Raw genomic sequence first — 15,631 nt, forward strand, 5'->3', positions numbered from 1 at the left:
GCTGCTGAGCCCCTGGCCCCGCCCCCGCGTCGCCCCCCCCCGCCCCCGCCTCCTCTCCCATCGTACTCTCTGTGGCGGGAGTTTCGGAGCGGGCGCGCGCTCTGCGCGCTTCCTCCCGCCTGACTTGAAGCGGGCGCGGGCGCAGGGCGGCCGTGGGAGCTGGGTAAGGCCTCGCCGGTGTGGAGCTGGTGGTGCAGCGCCTCCCTGGGCCGGCGTTCTGTGGGGGCTGGCGTGGCCCGCTGGCGTGGCCCATTGGCGGGGAGGGGGTTAACGACTGTCAGCGGCTTTCAGGGGCTGGAGCTGGGCCTTGGGCCGCCGCTGCGGTGGGAGCCGCTCGGCGTGGGGAAGGGGGCGGTGAGGCCCGGCCGCGGCTGCCAGGGCCGGGCGAGGGGCCTCGCTTCGTGCCCCGAAAGCTGAGTGAAACTTGGGGAGGCGGCTGTGGTTCGCTCTGGATCCCTGGGGTCTTGTCTGAGGGAGGGAGCGAGCGAGCCTACTTGAGGGAGCAGTAAGATGACTGGACTTTTCTTCAGAGAACTTTCACCTTAAGAGACTTTACAATTCTAACGAAGAATTAGTTATTAATAAACTCTACACCTGAGTGAAGGGTTTTAAATTCGAGAATTCAAAGCACCATTGCTTTCCAGTCCGCTCTGTATATTTGTGGAGCTGACAACTCCAGTCACACAAACCGCACTTGTTTAGTTTGGTTTCTTTCAATGTATATTATGTCACGTAGCTGTTGATGGGCAGCAAATTCATGCTTTGGTAAAGAAGTGCTAGAATACATTTCTGAAATGTTTCTGTTAAGTACATCTCAGTACAACACTGCTTAACTGGATTTTAATGTGAGATTAAAGCATATACTGACCTTGCAGTTACAAATTAGTCTGTGTCATTACTTTGCAATGTACTTTTTCTTATTCTTAAGGATCGGTTCAGCTAGTCCCAAAATAACTTTTTTTTATTATTATTATTATTCACTATTGTAGATGGAAGACATCCAGATAGGTTAAATTTCTGCAAAGAAATAATCCTGACAAAAATGGAGATACATACGGTTTTCTTGTAAACGATATATATATATAAAGATAAATAAAGATGCTTCTAAGTGAGCAAGAACAATTCTTATCCTACAATGGCGAAGTCCTCATATTTCAGCTGTCAAAAACAAGACATGTGGAAGAAACAGCTGATGAAACAGTGAACTTATGTGTCAGAAGAATGGCATTCAACAGAGACACTAAGCTGTTTGTTGAGAAGTCTTCTGGAGTGTTCAGCATGCGTGCCAGTCACTTAAAAATTGAAATAGTTTGTTGTAGCTGCGTAATGGATTCCAGAACAGGGATTATCCTTCCCTGCATTTTGGTGAAAAAGAAAAAACAGAACAATGCTGTCAAATACCTTCTATTGTTGCTTCACAACTCAAATCAATTTGAACAGTCTTTTCATTTTAAATTGGATTATGAGCTGAAAGAAGACATCAGGTTCTTTACTGGCCCTTCAGTCTTGTGGAGGCATGCCAACAAGCTGTTCTACATTTCTTCCAACACGTGCACGGTTCTAAGTGCTCCCATTCAGCTTTCTTCTGTTGTGTGGACAGGTGAAATTGAGGATGAAGGCACTGTTATCTTAGGGATAAGAACTGCTTGCCTGCCAGAAAATGAAGATGAGGATGAGTTTTCCACTTCAGACAGAGCCATCTGGGGTAGTGAGTTCTTTGGATATGCAATTGAAACACAAAAAATGCTAACTGGCACATGCTTTATGCCTCATGCTTACAGCAGAGTGGTATCTTTTGTGTATGTCTGCAAGAATAAGATACTGAAAAAACGGCTCCAAATATCACTTGTCGCCATAACCCAAAAGAATCAGCTTATTTGGTTCCAAGATGGTCTCCCTAAAGGTGTTTGTGAGCTTCCTTATGAGAAACCATGTTCAGTAAAACCAGCGGTAACCAATAGCAATGATTTGCTATTAATTGTGTCTTTTGCCTCTGGAGATATCTGTGTTGTGCAGAGGAGAGACAGCTTACAGGTATTTATGGCTTAAACACTTTAACTGCTGCATCTATTTTTTGTATGTATTGTCTTAATAGAAGTTTCTGCAACTGAAAATCTACAAGTTTGATTTCTAAGGTTTTTTTGTTGTTATATTACTTTTGTTAAAATAACGTGTCTAAAGGATAAGGTTGTTTTGCTTTCATTGCTTGCTTATGTCTCTGAAAATAAATCCTGGATTCTATTAGATCCTACATTATATTTTATAAATCTGAGCCAAATTTTCTGTTGCTAATTGAAAAGTTCCATAGTATGAGAAGTTGAAGTTGTAAAGTAGTTATGAGTGTGCCTCGTGTTAAAGTGCAAATAAACAGGTATCATTGCAAAGCATAAACTTCCCATTGGAATTTAAAAGCCTTTGAGTCTCACTCCCTGCTAACAAAAAGCATTGTTTCATGAAAATGACAAGAAGAGGTCTCGCTTCTATTTCCTAAAGTCAGGAGAGACAAAGTTAACTCCTAGGGTTTTGTAATACTGTGTCAAGAAGATTTACATAAGTCAGGAAATGAAAGTTTGTCCTTTTTGGTCAGCAATGTTACTGTACAAATTTGTCTTTACCTCTCAAATATATTTAAGTGTGCACTGCAACAAAGGTATTTCTGAATGTCAGAGGTATAATGTCTTTAAGTGATTTGCAGGTGTTACTGGTTCTACATAAACGTTACAGCATTCAGCTGTTTGAATACACTGAAAACTTGCATCTTCTCTGTAGTCTGTATTCTGCAAAGTGATCTTTAAAAAGAAATAGCTAATTTTTCCCAGAGTTATATAAGCTTTAAATGATGGTGTAAGAGTGAGAGCCTGAAACTTCTTAAAATACTGTATTCCATACACTTGCATAGGCTACCTTTTTTCAAAAAGCAAGCTTCACAAAAAAAAAAATCTTAAATACAAGATTTATTCAATTACATGTATTTTAAAACCTTTTCTACTGTAGGTGGCCTCCAAATGGCAAAAAGTGAAATCTGTTCTGGTGGATGATTTTATTGGCTCTGGAAGTGAGCAACTGTTACTGCTTTTTGAGGATGAGTCCAATGCAGACCCCTTAAGTACATTCAAAATAACGGATCTTGGAGACGTCAACTATGCAGTAAGTTCAGCTTGCCTTTTCTCAGTTACTCAGTCTATGCTTACTAAAATAAGAAAACCTTAACAACTCATTAAAGTATTGGTGCAAAGTGAAACTGGATGTGTGCTGTGAAGTGCCCTGAAGTTTGAACACAATATTCCTCTCTGTAATCATATGTTATCTGAAGACATTATTCTACTTCCTTGATAACGTCAGTGTTCTTTTGGAAAATTAAGCCAAGGCAGATGAAAGTGCTTCACATATGTAACAGGTTTGCCACAATGCTTAACTTTTGGTCAAATGCTGTGAAGGCCATAGTGCTTGTTAATTATCTTCTCATAATTGGGTCTTTCCATTACGCAGTATCAAACTCTTAACTGCTTTCAGAAGGTAAGATTTTTCTTTTAAAATGCTCACTGTTATTCTGCTTGTTTTCTGTATTTTTCCCCAGATTTTTATAATGCTGTGTAATAGCCTGTACCTTACTTTCAGCTTTTCAACTAATTCAGGGGTTTGTTTTGGTTTTTTTAGAGAGGTATTAATTATAAACGTGATGTGCCTACTGCAGAAGGATTGCAAGAAAATGGTTTGCTTACTGTCCGAGCCCTTGAAACAAGATTACAGGTTTGTACTTGGTAGTTCTGTATCGTTACATTATCTAAAGGGTGAGGTTTATGATACTGTTTTTATTAGAGAAGTAGTTCAGTGTTAACAACATTAAGTATCTATTCTTCAATTAGTGGTAGTTTATGTTCTTTCAGTTGTTACAAATGCATTTGGGTAATTGGAAGGGTCCAGTTTAATGTTAATTAAAATTTTGAGATAATGCTGATGCTATTCTAAAAAAGTTTCATAGCAGTCATTTTACTTGTAGATGTTTAAATACTAGTTTAATAAAATTAAAATGTTTACTACTCTTGTTCCACATTACACACTTGGAGGTAGCGTAGTGTCAGGTTCCCAGTGGGTGCCAATGAGTGGCAGTTAATCCAGCAAATAAAGAGCGTTACGGTCTGTTTCTTTGTTCATGGCCTTCAAGCAAGTTGGCTTTTACTTTTGCCCCAAATTAGTGACTGTGGTTATTTACCACCTGCTGATGCTTTTCCTCCTAATACTGGCAGCTTTATAAGCATAATTTTGCAAAGTACAGTAGGTAAAGCTAAAATGTATCCTTCTTTTAATTAGCATCATTTATAAAACAAGCTGGGGGGAACTTGCCAAAGTCCAAGTAATCAATGGGAATATATTACTGCTTTTCTTTCTACCTTTCATTCTGTTTAGTAAACACCCAGAATACTCTTCAAGATGTTCTTCTGTGATATTGTGCATTGGCCTACACCAAATGAGTAATAATTGACAAAAGAGTAAAAAAAAAAATAATTACAGAAAGCATAAATACCAACCTGAGGCGATGATGTAAGGCTATTGTTAGTTTGCTAAGAGTTCTTTAAGTATGAGACAGGAGGTAATTATTTCCATCATTGGAGAATTAGTGAAAGCTTAAGTAGGATATCGTGGCAGTTTTATCTCTAGCCTTAAAAAATAAAGCAAATTAACTGGCAAAAGTTTAGTACTAGAGGAAAAGGAGAACTATGACCCATTAGGAAAAGACTGAAAAAGATTTTTCTAGTTCTAATTATAAAACATGTCTAAAGGGATATTATGTACCTTCAAAAGATAAAAACTTTTTCAGAGAACACTGAACAGTAGGGGGTTTTTTTCCTTCCTGGAGGGCACAAGAAAGTAGAAGTTGGATTGGTTCTGAGGACCTTTTGAGGTTAATTCCAACCCTGCATTTTTTACAGTTCTTCAGTTTGCACATTTACATGCAGAAGTGCAAGCGTCCTTCCAAATGCATTTTTTTCCCGTTTCTGGATTCTTTGGGGTAGCCATATATTTTAAAATGGATTTGTTTGCTGCTGCATTCTTTTCATACTCATTAATTTCCTCCTCTACAAAACAGAAATTAGTTTCAATCTCTCATTTGTTACTCCTGCCGCTGGTGTAATGAAGTTTGCCTACCCTGCCATTGATGGCTAGGTGTTCCATGTAACTGTTCTGTGACCCTGTTCTTTTAATACACCAATGGGCTTTCAGCTGTACAGCTCTGTGAATCTGTTTGTTTATTTGTTTATTTATTTATAGATCTTTTTGATCTCTAATTTTGAAAGCCACATTCTAGCACAAACATTGTAAGCAAGTTGAAAATCTTCCTATGTTTTAATGCTGTAAATCTGAAATCATCATGCTGATGAATTTGGAAGTAGGTGCAGATATTTCTTTTTAACCTTATTGTTGCTTCCTTATTGAGGTCACCCTTGTTCTGTATGTGTCCCTGAAAAGTGAAGTGCTCTTGCTGGGTTTTGTCATTTTGAATTTCAAGGAATGTTGTTTTGATGTAATAATGCATGAATCCTGCATAGCTTGGGGATTTTCAAAGGTTATTTAGTCTTGAAGTGGTGCCTCTTGATATTTATCATCAAAATTCAGGTCTTTTAGAAACTTGCAATCAAATCATATTTTGACAGTGTCTATGGAATTTTGTCTTTTAGGGCAAAATGAAATAGCAGATGCAGCCCCTCTTCATACTCTGTTGCTTACCCCTTATTTCATAGCTGCAAAGCTGTTTTCTGGCCATGCGAGAACTTCAGCAGGACTGAATGGTGTATATAATAACTACATATAAGTAGATTGCATTTAAGTTATACACAGTAATACACATAAGTTGCATTTTGCTGTAGTGAGATTGAAAAATCTATCAGTGTGCATTTTTGAACTGTTCTATGTTTATCTTGTATACAGTCTTTTGGGCCTGAATCCAGCCTTTTCTTCTCTGAAGATTTTTTTCTTTGACACTCATTTTAGTATCTTCTGAAAAAAACTTTCTTTGGCAGAGTACTGCAATTACATTACAACAACTGAGGTTTCAGGATTTCTCAAGGTTCTAGTTGGTTGGTTTGGCAGAAATACCATGAGTCAGAAGTGTGTTTTTATGTCTACTGGCCTTTCTCGCCCGACTCCCCCCCCCCCCCCCCCCCCCCCAAGTATGTAACCGTTTTCTAAGGACTATAATGGCAAATACTTTATTCTTTTACCTACGATTAACTTATGTCTTTTGACTTGGTTTGCCTGTTTTGGGACAGGTATATTTTAATCCTTAGTGCTGATTTATTGAATTGTTGCATTGTCTAATTTTATTGTTCTTATTCTGATAATGCTGATTTGGTGGTGCATAGAAAGTTATTTAAAAATGTTCTGTACATCTGATTTTTACTAATATTTTCAGTGTAATTTTTAAGTATTTCTTTTTCCATCCGTTGCTGTGGATGGGCCCATTTTCTTTTTGATTTTTTTGGTAAGGGATTTTAGTCACTTTAAAAACACAGAACCAGTTATTTACCATATAAGCAGCTTCAGCCTATAGATCTCTGAATTATGGTTCCCTCTGGCTTCCTTGTCTACTTTTCCCATTTTACCTTTGCTTTTCCCAATATTTTTCGGGTTTATCAATTGTGAATCTTCTTTTCCATTTTCTTTCCTTTGTAAAAATGCCACAGTTCTTGGCTCAGTAGTTTTAGCTCTGTATGTATGGATATTTAGTTATTTATGAATACTGCAACTATAATTGCAGTATGTCAAAGTGTATGGCTGTTCTACTTACTTCTAAGCCTCTGCCTTAATTTGCTCTGCTTTTGACAGTGTTTCATTGGTTCTGTTGTTCATGCCGGATTTGCTCACAGCTCTATTGTGTTTAGCTCTTGACTGCCTTGTTTTTCTGTTGATTTTCTATTTTAAGGTGAGCTGGTTTTATTTTTAGTTTCACAGTGCAAGGACTGTGACTTCTGCTGATGCTTGTTACACAGTACATTTGGCATGTGGCAGAAAGGATGTGCATGTTGGGTGTTCCAGAGTTGATGAGGGGTGCTACACAGTCTTGAGTTTGCCATGTGGGGAATTTCAGGTCTCTTTTCTTGTGTTCTTTTATGAGAAAAAAGAGCTTGCAAAAGTCAGATTGGTCAGCAAGCATGTCAGTGAACCTCTGGTCATTTTGATTGCTCTTCAGTCTGTGCTTCCCCATTTGCTTTCTGTTTCTGAGTTTTTATTCAGGAGTTGCTCACCAATGGGAGTAAGTAATGGTTTGGTATTCTGATGACCTTGATTAGGAAGGTATTGTATAATTGTCTTTGTTCTTAGCTCTTCCTTTTCTCCTCCTGACTCAAGTCTGGAATCTGGTGCTTATGATGCATGGTTTCACAGGTGACAAATTCTTTACAGAATTTATGATGAAGTGCTACTTGCTCTGAATGTCTTTTTCCATTGCAGCTTGAGCAGAGGGCATCACTTTGCTTCCAAGAAGTGCTTTTTACTCAGGCTTGTCAGTTGGTTATGATTGATCCTTATTTGTTTTTTTGGGGGGTAGGGAGGAGTGACGTTTGGTTTTGCATTCCAATTGTGTGTTTTGTTCTCTCCTTGGCAGCACTGAACTTCTCAGGATCTTGCCTTCCAGGGAATAGATTTTGAGGAGCTTTCTTAAAATCTAAGAAGCTGGTGCTGACATGCTGCTTTTTTTTTTTTTTTTCAAGGGAGACATAGCCTGCATGTACAGTAAACAGTCAGCTTTTCAATATATTTACTTGACCAATAATTAATATAAATCTGGAGAAGAAAACAAAGCTGATTATCAATGGAAAAGTGAAGCAGGAATAATAATGAAAGGCCTGAATATCAACATAATTTGATAAAATTTAGCTTATAAGTTTGTGTTAAACTCTAGGTTTAATATTGAGAGGCCAAGATTCTTAGATTCATGTTTTGACAGCAGAGTAGCCTGATGAGCATTTTTTAGAAGCATTACTTGAGGAACACCAGATTCTTGATGTGTGATACTTGCATAAAAATGGAAAGCTGAAAAGATCTTGGCAGCCTCAACATCAGTTCTTATTTCCACTAGACCTATGCATGAGTCTAATGATCATTTTTATCTTTTACAGGCTGGTTGCACATCTATTCGAGAGCTACAGCAACATTTAGGACTCAAAAGGAGAGTTATTCTAGAATCTTGTAGAGCATTAATAGATCTTGTTGAGGAAAGAAACCATATTCTACCTACTGCAAAAGAGGTAAATTGCAGAAGAGAGTACAGATCACTTCTGACTTCTGCCAAGCAATTTGTAGAGGGTGCTTTACTCAGCCACTTGTTACTTTCACCAGTAGGGATTGCCAAAACTCATTAACCTGCTTTTTAAGTCTGGTTCATTAGCTTAGCCTGTCAGTGTATGTAGATAAGATTAAATTTAGTTGTCTTTATTTGAAATTGATTTGCAGAATACCTCCTGACAACTGAGTCGTATGGAGGAGTAACCTGTAACAAAGAGTTAGTGGCAGTCGAGGGAGTGTACAGTCTTAATTGGCACAGTTGCCTAGATATGAAATATCTGTCTGTGATCCAGCATGTTATGAAAAATGAGCTGTCAGATTTGTGTCAGCAAAATGGATTATATAATGAGGGCAGAGTGAGCTGTGGGCTGAGAAGGTGATGGAGGTTGGGAAAATGTTATGTTAATATGTTGCTCAAAAGAAGCCTCCTAATTTACTTGAAATGGAATTGATCTTCCTTAGTTAACGTTGTGGTACCTTTCAAGTCAGCCATGCTCAAACAACAAAATTTTGAGCAATTAATGCAGTAATATAAAATAAAAAATTGTATGACAGATCAAGATTTATACATAATGTTTACACAGAGAGAATGAGTTGTGCTTTTCATGATATCATGTGTAAGAAAATGCAATTCTATCTTTTGAATCTATTGTAAAGAATAAACTAGTTAATATAGATTTCACTTGATGTATCTTAAAAGCACTTCCAGGAATCATTTGTGGTAAAACACGAAGTAATGCAGTATAAAAAGAACTAATATCTCCATTTAATTTATCTAAAAAAACGTTTTCTGTAAGGAAGGTCTTGTCTCTCTCTGGGATGATGTAGAAAATCCTCCTCATTCTCTTAATAAAGAGACATCATTGGCGTCTAAAGTTCCAGAGCACTTCACAGAGAAATTGTGGCAGCGTGTTGTGGGTGACAGCTTGGTAGTTGGAGTAAAGCTAACTGAATCATTTTGCTTGTAAGTATATAAATTTATCTAATAAATTCATTGAATAGTTTTATAGAAACTGAATTTGCAAGTTAAACTCTGCAATAGCAAGAGTGGATTTTTGAGCTTTCAACATTCTCATTTTGAACATCTCTATATAAATTGTTTCAAGTTTGTGTCTTTGTATTGTTGGTGCTGCTTGTCTCTCTCTAGCACTGTGCAAAACCCCTATGTTGTATAGCCAAAAATCAGTTGTCAGTGTAACCACATCATTATTGGAGACTTCTTACAACAGTTTTCTTTGACAAAACTATGGCTCTTTGTAGTGTGTGTTGACATAGCTATGCTGACATCAGTATACTGTTAACATCTTGTCATTTCTAAAGAGTGATTTGCTTCAAGAAGCACAAAAGGAAACATTTTACGTTCTCTGATGAACTTAATACTCAGCTTTTGAATTAACTATGCTACAGTCAAGTAGCCAATCAAATAAAATATTTGCTAAGTTTATGTACTGTGTAACTTATGTGGAACAATCGGCTATACAATATTTAAACTTTCAAAAGGATTTGTTTATTCTTCTTATGATCTTTAAAATTATTTGTTTATTCTGTTCATTTTAATTGCTTAGTTCTAGGTGTAAACACTACTTGTGTCACTTCCCCCTTACAGGGAGGGAACTAATTTGGAACACAGTTTAAAAATACAGAATTACATGAAACATAAATTTACAATGTGCGTTGTGTAATATAGTTTGGTGGAGTCAGAACTTATCTTTTGATCTATATTCCCACCAGCAGCATAGCCGAGACTGTTAGGGTAAGCTTAAAGACTTACTGATGTCACTGAAAATCATTCAAGTGGTTATGAGGGACCTGACCTCTTACACCCTTTGGCCATTCTGCTGGAGCTGCGTGTGTAATATTTCTCAACTGCCAGATTGCTATAATTCTACAAGAAAGTTGACCTGTTCTTCATGACAACCTCTGTTAAGAGCCGCTGAGGCAAGAGATTGTTTTTGCCTTTCCCGTGTTTATTCTTTTAGCTTTGATGATGATGACTTTTTTTTAAAAAAAATGTAATATTTCATTCCTGTATAGCTTCAGAAATTCTCAGAAGATTTGGAATCATTCTTTAAAAACCAGCAGCAATATTGCTCTCCCCAATTTTTACAGCTTGTAAAAAGATGAAGTCATTTGTCACAGGTTACCTGGCAGGCTACCATCAGAACCTAGGTCTTCTGGGCTCCACTTCAGTACTATATACAACCACCTGTGGTTTTGGGGAATAGGACTTGCTTTCTCTCCACCCCCAACACTGTAAATCTTTATTATTTTTGTGCTTCCTACTAATGCACAATTGCAGTGATGTTTTAGATTGCTTTATGATGTGATGATACTTCTCCGTAAAGAAAATTAGACGCTCATAAGACTTTCAGATGTCAGTGACATCTTGAGAGTGAATTGATTCACAGAATGAAATATTAAGAGAGGATCTGAAATGGTAATATTAGGATTTCACTGAAAGAACCCTGTGGTGAATAAATAAAATACTTCATACATTTCAGGAAATTGCTGTGTTTTTAAGGTAATAGTAATTTAAACCCTTTATTTTACTCTCTACATTCAATTTTGAATATCTGTATAACAATATAGAATATCAGAAGAACTTTTAGTCCTCAAAGAGGGAAGAATTGATACTTTATGTAATTCTTTATTAAAAGAAAGTTAAGTCTTTAAAAGTAAATTATAAATGTCATAGAGTATCTGCATGGAATTTCAACATTTTCAGGGTGAATTAAACATCCAAATTCTTTCAGTTGAAATGAAGCATCTAATTCCTAAAAGCTCTTAGAAAATTCAGTCCACATTTTCAAAATCTTCATGCTAAGCTTAGATGAAATAGTCATTTGAAGGAGTTACACTCTGCACAGTCTGTGACTTAACCTGTAATGATGTTGGACTTTGTGGTAGTCTTAAATGTCTGTACATATCTGCAAAGTTCTGGTTATTTGTCAGAAGGCAAAATACAAACTGGGAGTGCAGTCATCTTGTATGGATTTTCGCAGGTCACTGAGTGATGTCAGTCTATCTTTAGTGATGGATCAAGACTCCTCTTCAATTTCTCCGATTATCAAGTGTCGAAATAAAATCATTAAGCTGAACAAAGCCTTCTCAGCATTGGCCATCTCCTCATGTCAAATTGAACCTCCTCCAAAAAAGATGAAATTGGACTTGCATAACAAGAATGATCTGAAAAAAGAGTTTCCTAAGAGATGTTCAAGGGTTCAGCTTGATGGAGCAAAGACAGTTATTGCTGTTACCAGCCTTTCACCATTGTTGGCATTTCATCATGTATGTTGCATAGTTCTTCTACATGCGAAGAAACAAAAGCATCAGAATGATAGTTTACAGGAGAGCAAAAAGATTACTGTACTCTGTGGGAAATTTTTATTAAGCCTGGAAGATATTTCAAATGGAAAATATTCAGTAAAGATGATCAGGGATAGTAGTTACTGTACAGGTAAATGGCTTTTTAGAATTTGGATTTATAAATATATGGTTGAATCTTCTGTTTGCTTTAGGTGATGACAAAGTGGGTTTTCAAGGTGTATTCACATCTGTCACTTTGGACACAAACTGCATAGACCTGTTGGGAGTTAAAAGCTGGGTGAAAAACAGGATGGAACATTTTTCAAATGGAAAAAATGTTAAGTGAGTTGCTGTAAGGTTTTGTGCTAGCGTTGGTGCCGAAGTACATCCAGAAAGGTTAATTTTGAAGATGTCCGAGTACAGAATGCTGAAGCCTGAGTTTTGTCTATAAATAAGATACTGTTGATTAAATACTATGTCAGAAAAAAAATCTATATATTACCTCTTAAATAATACTAAAGAAATCAAAGCTTTTCCTATTCTACATGTCTAATAAGATAATTTTATTTTCCTTTCTTTTAATACTCCTGATTGAACTGATTTTGAGCTGGGCTTCCACTCATGTAGTGAAATATCCTTTTGATCGTTTCCGATTAATTATGTTTTCTTTCTTCCTTTAATGCTGTGTCATTAGCTGAGGCCAACATGTCGTCTTACAATCACAGGAGACTATTAATAGTATTCTTTTGGCAAGGTGTCATTTATCTTTAGAACTTTGATTATATAGGTGGGGCTCTGTTCATCAGCTAGCTGTTTTGCTTGACAGAAGTACATGTAAGAATTTAGGTAAGAAGAAAATTCCCAAAGTATACCTGAATGTAGGTGCAAACCCTTCATGTACAGCTGGCAGTGTGAATCAAAAATCTAAGCAGATATAATGCCTGCAACATGGTCAAAATATTTATGTCAAATATCTTTACTGTATTTTCTTGCAGGTTCCATGGAAGATATACTTGCTGTTCTTGCAGTCTCTGTCAGGTTCTCCTTTCAGATTGTGTCTTCTGATTGCACATTGACTCCAGTAAATTCATGGTTACTTGGGGAAATGGAGTGCACACCATTTAAGGAATGCCATGACAACATATTTTGTCATAAAGCAGGAAATGTGTATGGTACAGTTTTTAACTGGACCCTGAAAAACCCATGTGAAGGGGTTCTAACATTATTTTGCAGGTAAAATTGCTCCAAGAGTATATTCATCTTGCATACCCAGTTTTTTATCTTTACACTAATTCTTACTGGTACTATAAACAACAGCCAAAATCATAACCAATAGGCTTCCCATATGATGATATGATAGCCATTGTTTAATTTTGTCTGGGCTAGAACACAGAAATACAAGCCAAGACTCCTTTAGCATCTGTTTGGTACTATTTCTTTTGCTCATTTCACTGCATCATAATTTTATATTCTTTTTCCTTACACTGTTCTTAGTATTATATATAATTTTTCTACAGCATGTGCTGATTTTTTTAAAAAAATTCCTTACGGTGATGTTAAAACAGAAAAAAACCCAAAAAAACAGCAAACCCCAAGTTACACTAGATTTACATTTGTTGCTATGTCACTTTGTAGTTTGGTACTGCAGCATAATTTTAGTCTAATTTTGTACATGTTTCTGATATATTTATTTCCTATCTGTCATGATTTTGAAAGGGAAATAATCAGAAGAGTCCCCATGATTTCCTTTTCTTGTGTAGATTCTTGGATGAATGTCTGCATTTTCTAAACTAGGCTAAAGAAGTTAATACTGCCATAATTTACAATTTAGCTGGGTAAGGCTCACAACATAAAGTTACTTTTGAAGTATTGACAAATGTTGCCTCTCCTGAAGAGCTCAAGCTAAAACAAAAAGAAAAGTTGTATCTCTTGAGTCTTGAATTTATAGTGAAGTTCAGTATTTTACTCAGATTAGGAGCTGATTTCCTTCTTTTGTGTAAGAGGAAAGGCTGAAATATTTAACAAATCAATCAGTGAAATTTTAAGCCTCAGGACTTTTGGTTCCTTTTGAAAAGTTAGGTTACTTGATATTATTCCCTTTTGATCCAATTCTGTGTTAATAGTTACTGAGCTGCATGCTCATGGTGTAACCGTGATTATATTTTCTGGATTTTTTTTCCATTTTTGGATTAATCATTTATCCAGCTAGGATATTTCTGTGATAGGTGGGAGCTCCAGACTATTCTTTTTCACATCTTTTTAGAACCAAAATAAACTGTATTTGTTATAAGTAGTGGAACATTAAGATAACTACATTGAAATAGAATTACTTTAAGGAAAAATGCCTTTCTGAACTGTGTGAGAAAAATAGCTACTTAAACATGCATGGGTGGGGGGTGTTGGGTTTTTTTGTTTGTTTTGGTGGTTTGTGGGGGTTTTAGATATTTTTTTTCCTTTGCCATCAAAAGACATCTTCTGAGGAGTTTATCTGGGAAAACACTGAATATAAGACTTTGGACAAAGTCTACAGTCCTCTTAGAATGAGGACTGCATCACATATGCTACACTGGTATTCAGGAGAGTAGGTTCTCTGATGATTACCAGCACTATTTTATCTTGGTTTCTTAATAATTTTGAATGTCTGATTTTTAAATGGTCGCTGGAGAGAGAAAGTTGCACTTGAAAAGGACAGACTGTGGGCCACCTAATAGCCATGCCGTACATACCTCTTGATAGCAACAATCTGTGAATATAAGTGACTTTTTTCTGCCCCGAAATGTAGACCAGACAACACATTTCCTTTGTGTTATTGCACGTGGCCTTCATGTACAATTAATTGCTTCTTAAAGAAACAAATGATGCATATGTAACCCTAATTATCAACATCTATTGTAGTAGAGAATATTTATGTTGCTGAAATTTGCTTAGTGTCAATTCTTTTGACATACAGTTGCTAGCGTGCGCACCATTAGAAAGCCCTTGCTTACTCTTGTATGTACAGTACACATAATACTTAAAACCATAATCAGCATAAGTTTTTCTCTGTTTGATTTTAAGTAGCTTTGTTTTATTTTCCACTATAGAATTTGTAGGATATAAGGTAGCTTTAATGATAACAAAAATGATAATCTTATTTTACAGAAATCTGACTGTCTTGTTCCAGTGCCTTCATAGCCTGACTAGAGTTCTCCCACCAAACTGTGATGTAAAACTCCTGAGATCTGGAAGCAAAAGCGTACTTACTGAACAGTTAGCACTGGCTTTGGAAAGAGAAATGCTCACCTTAAGGAGTTCTTTCTTCTCAAAAGAAAGTAAAGTGGAAAACAATTTGACATGGGGGAATGAGCCTGGCAAGAAAATCAGTGATGCTTCTGCGGCTTCTTTACTGGACAGTGAGGAAGGAGTTCAGCAGTTCAGAAAGAAGTTTCAGAATGAACGGGAAGAGAGCATGCTAAGTATGAATCAAACATTGAATGGTGCCCTTTACCAGGAAGTTGCTTTGAAAATAGTAGAAGCTCAGCTCAGTTCGGATACGATTGTGTGGAGGCTGAGCGAGTCCTAGAAACTCTTCACTAAATTTATGTTTAATAACATTTTATTAAAATAATACTATTAAATAATATTTATATTTTGATGGGTACTTATATTACTTTTTTCTGCCCCGAAATGTAGACCATGTATTTATTCTATAGCTCAGTTATTTCTACAGATAAATACTGGTATTTTGGTTGATGAGTTGTAGCTGATTTGGCAAGAATTTATATTAAAGATATCAGAGTCATTTTGTTACAGATTTCAAAAATGTTATTTTTAAGGTATTTTCTAATCAGGCCTATTCCAAAATCATAATTATTGAACTACAAATGAACTATATTAGAAAAAAATTAACAAGCATGTACTGTCTAAAATAGTTGTATTAAACTTGAAAGATTACTGTTTATATTGGTAGAACTTAAGCTTTTTTAGAAATCTTAAGACAGCTATAGGAAAGATCGAAGTTAAGCAACCAATTTTAATTCATAATTTGAGTATGGGCTTTGAC

At 36.4% G+C, this 15,631-nt stretch overlaps 1 protein-coding gene across 2 annotated transcripts; it reads left to right on the forward strand.

Annotated features, from left to right (window-relative positions):
- The first annotated feature begins 43 nt into the window (after positions 1-43).
- Positions 44-15,382, forward strand: FANCB (FA complementation group B). Of its 2 annotated transcripts, none has more exons than XM_080375444.1 (9): positions 44-163; positions 990-2,034; positions 2,995-3,147; positions 3,658-3,750; positions 8,118-8,246; positions 9,081-9,247; positions 11,286-11,740; positions 12,585-12,822; positions 14,731-15,382. In XM_080375444.1, exons 2-9 carry the CDS (start codon positions 1,099-1,101, stop codon positions 15,149-15,151), a joined length of 2,592 nt encoding a protein of 863 aa, XP_080231570.1. In that variant the 5' UTR covers positions 44-163; positions 990-1,098; the 3' UTR covers positions 15,152-15,382. The 2 variants fall into 2 exon arrangements, with proteins under 2 accessions (XP_080231570.1, XP_080231571.1); XM_080375445.1 differs by having other exon boundaries at positions 14,753-14,914.
- Positions 15,383-15,631: the final 249 nt, after the last annotated feature.

This window comes from Falco punctatus (assembly GCF_963210335.1).
Source record: "Falco punctatus genome assembly, chromosome: 2".
In the NCBI taxonomy this organism is placed as follows: Eukaryota; Metazoa; Chordata; class Aves; order Falconiformes; family Falconidae; genus Falco; species Falco punctatus.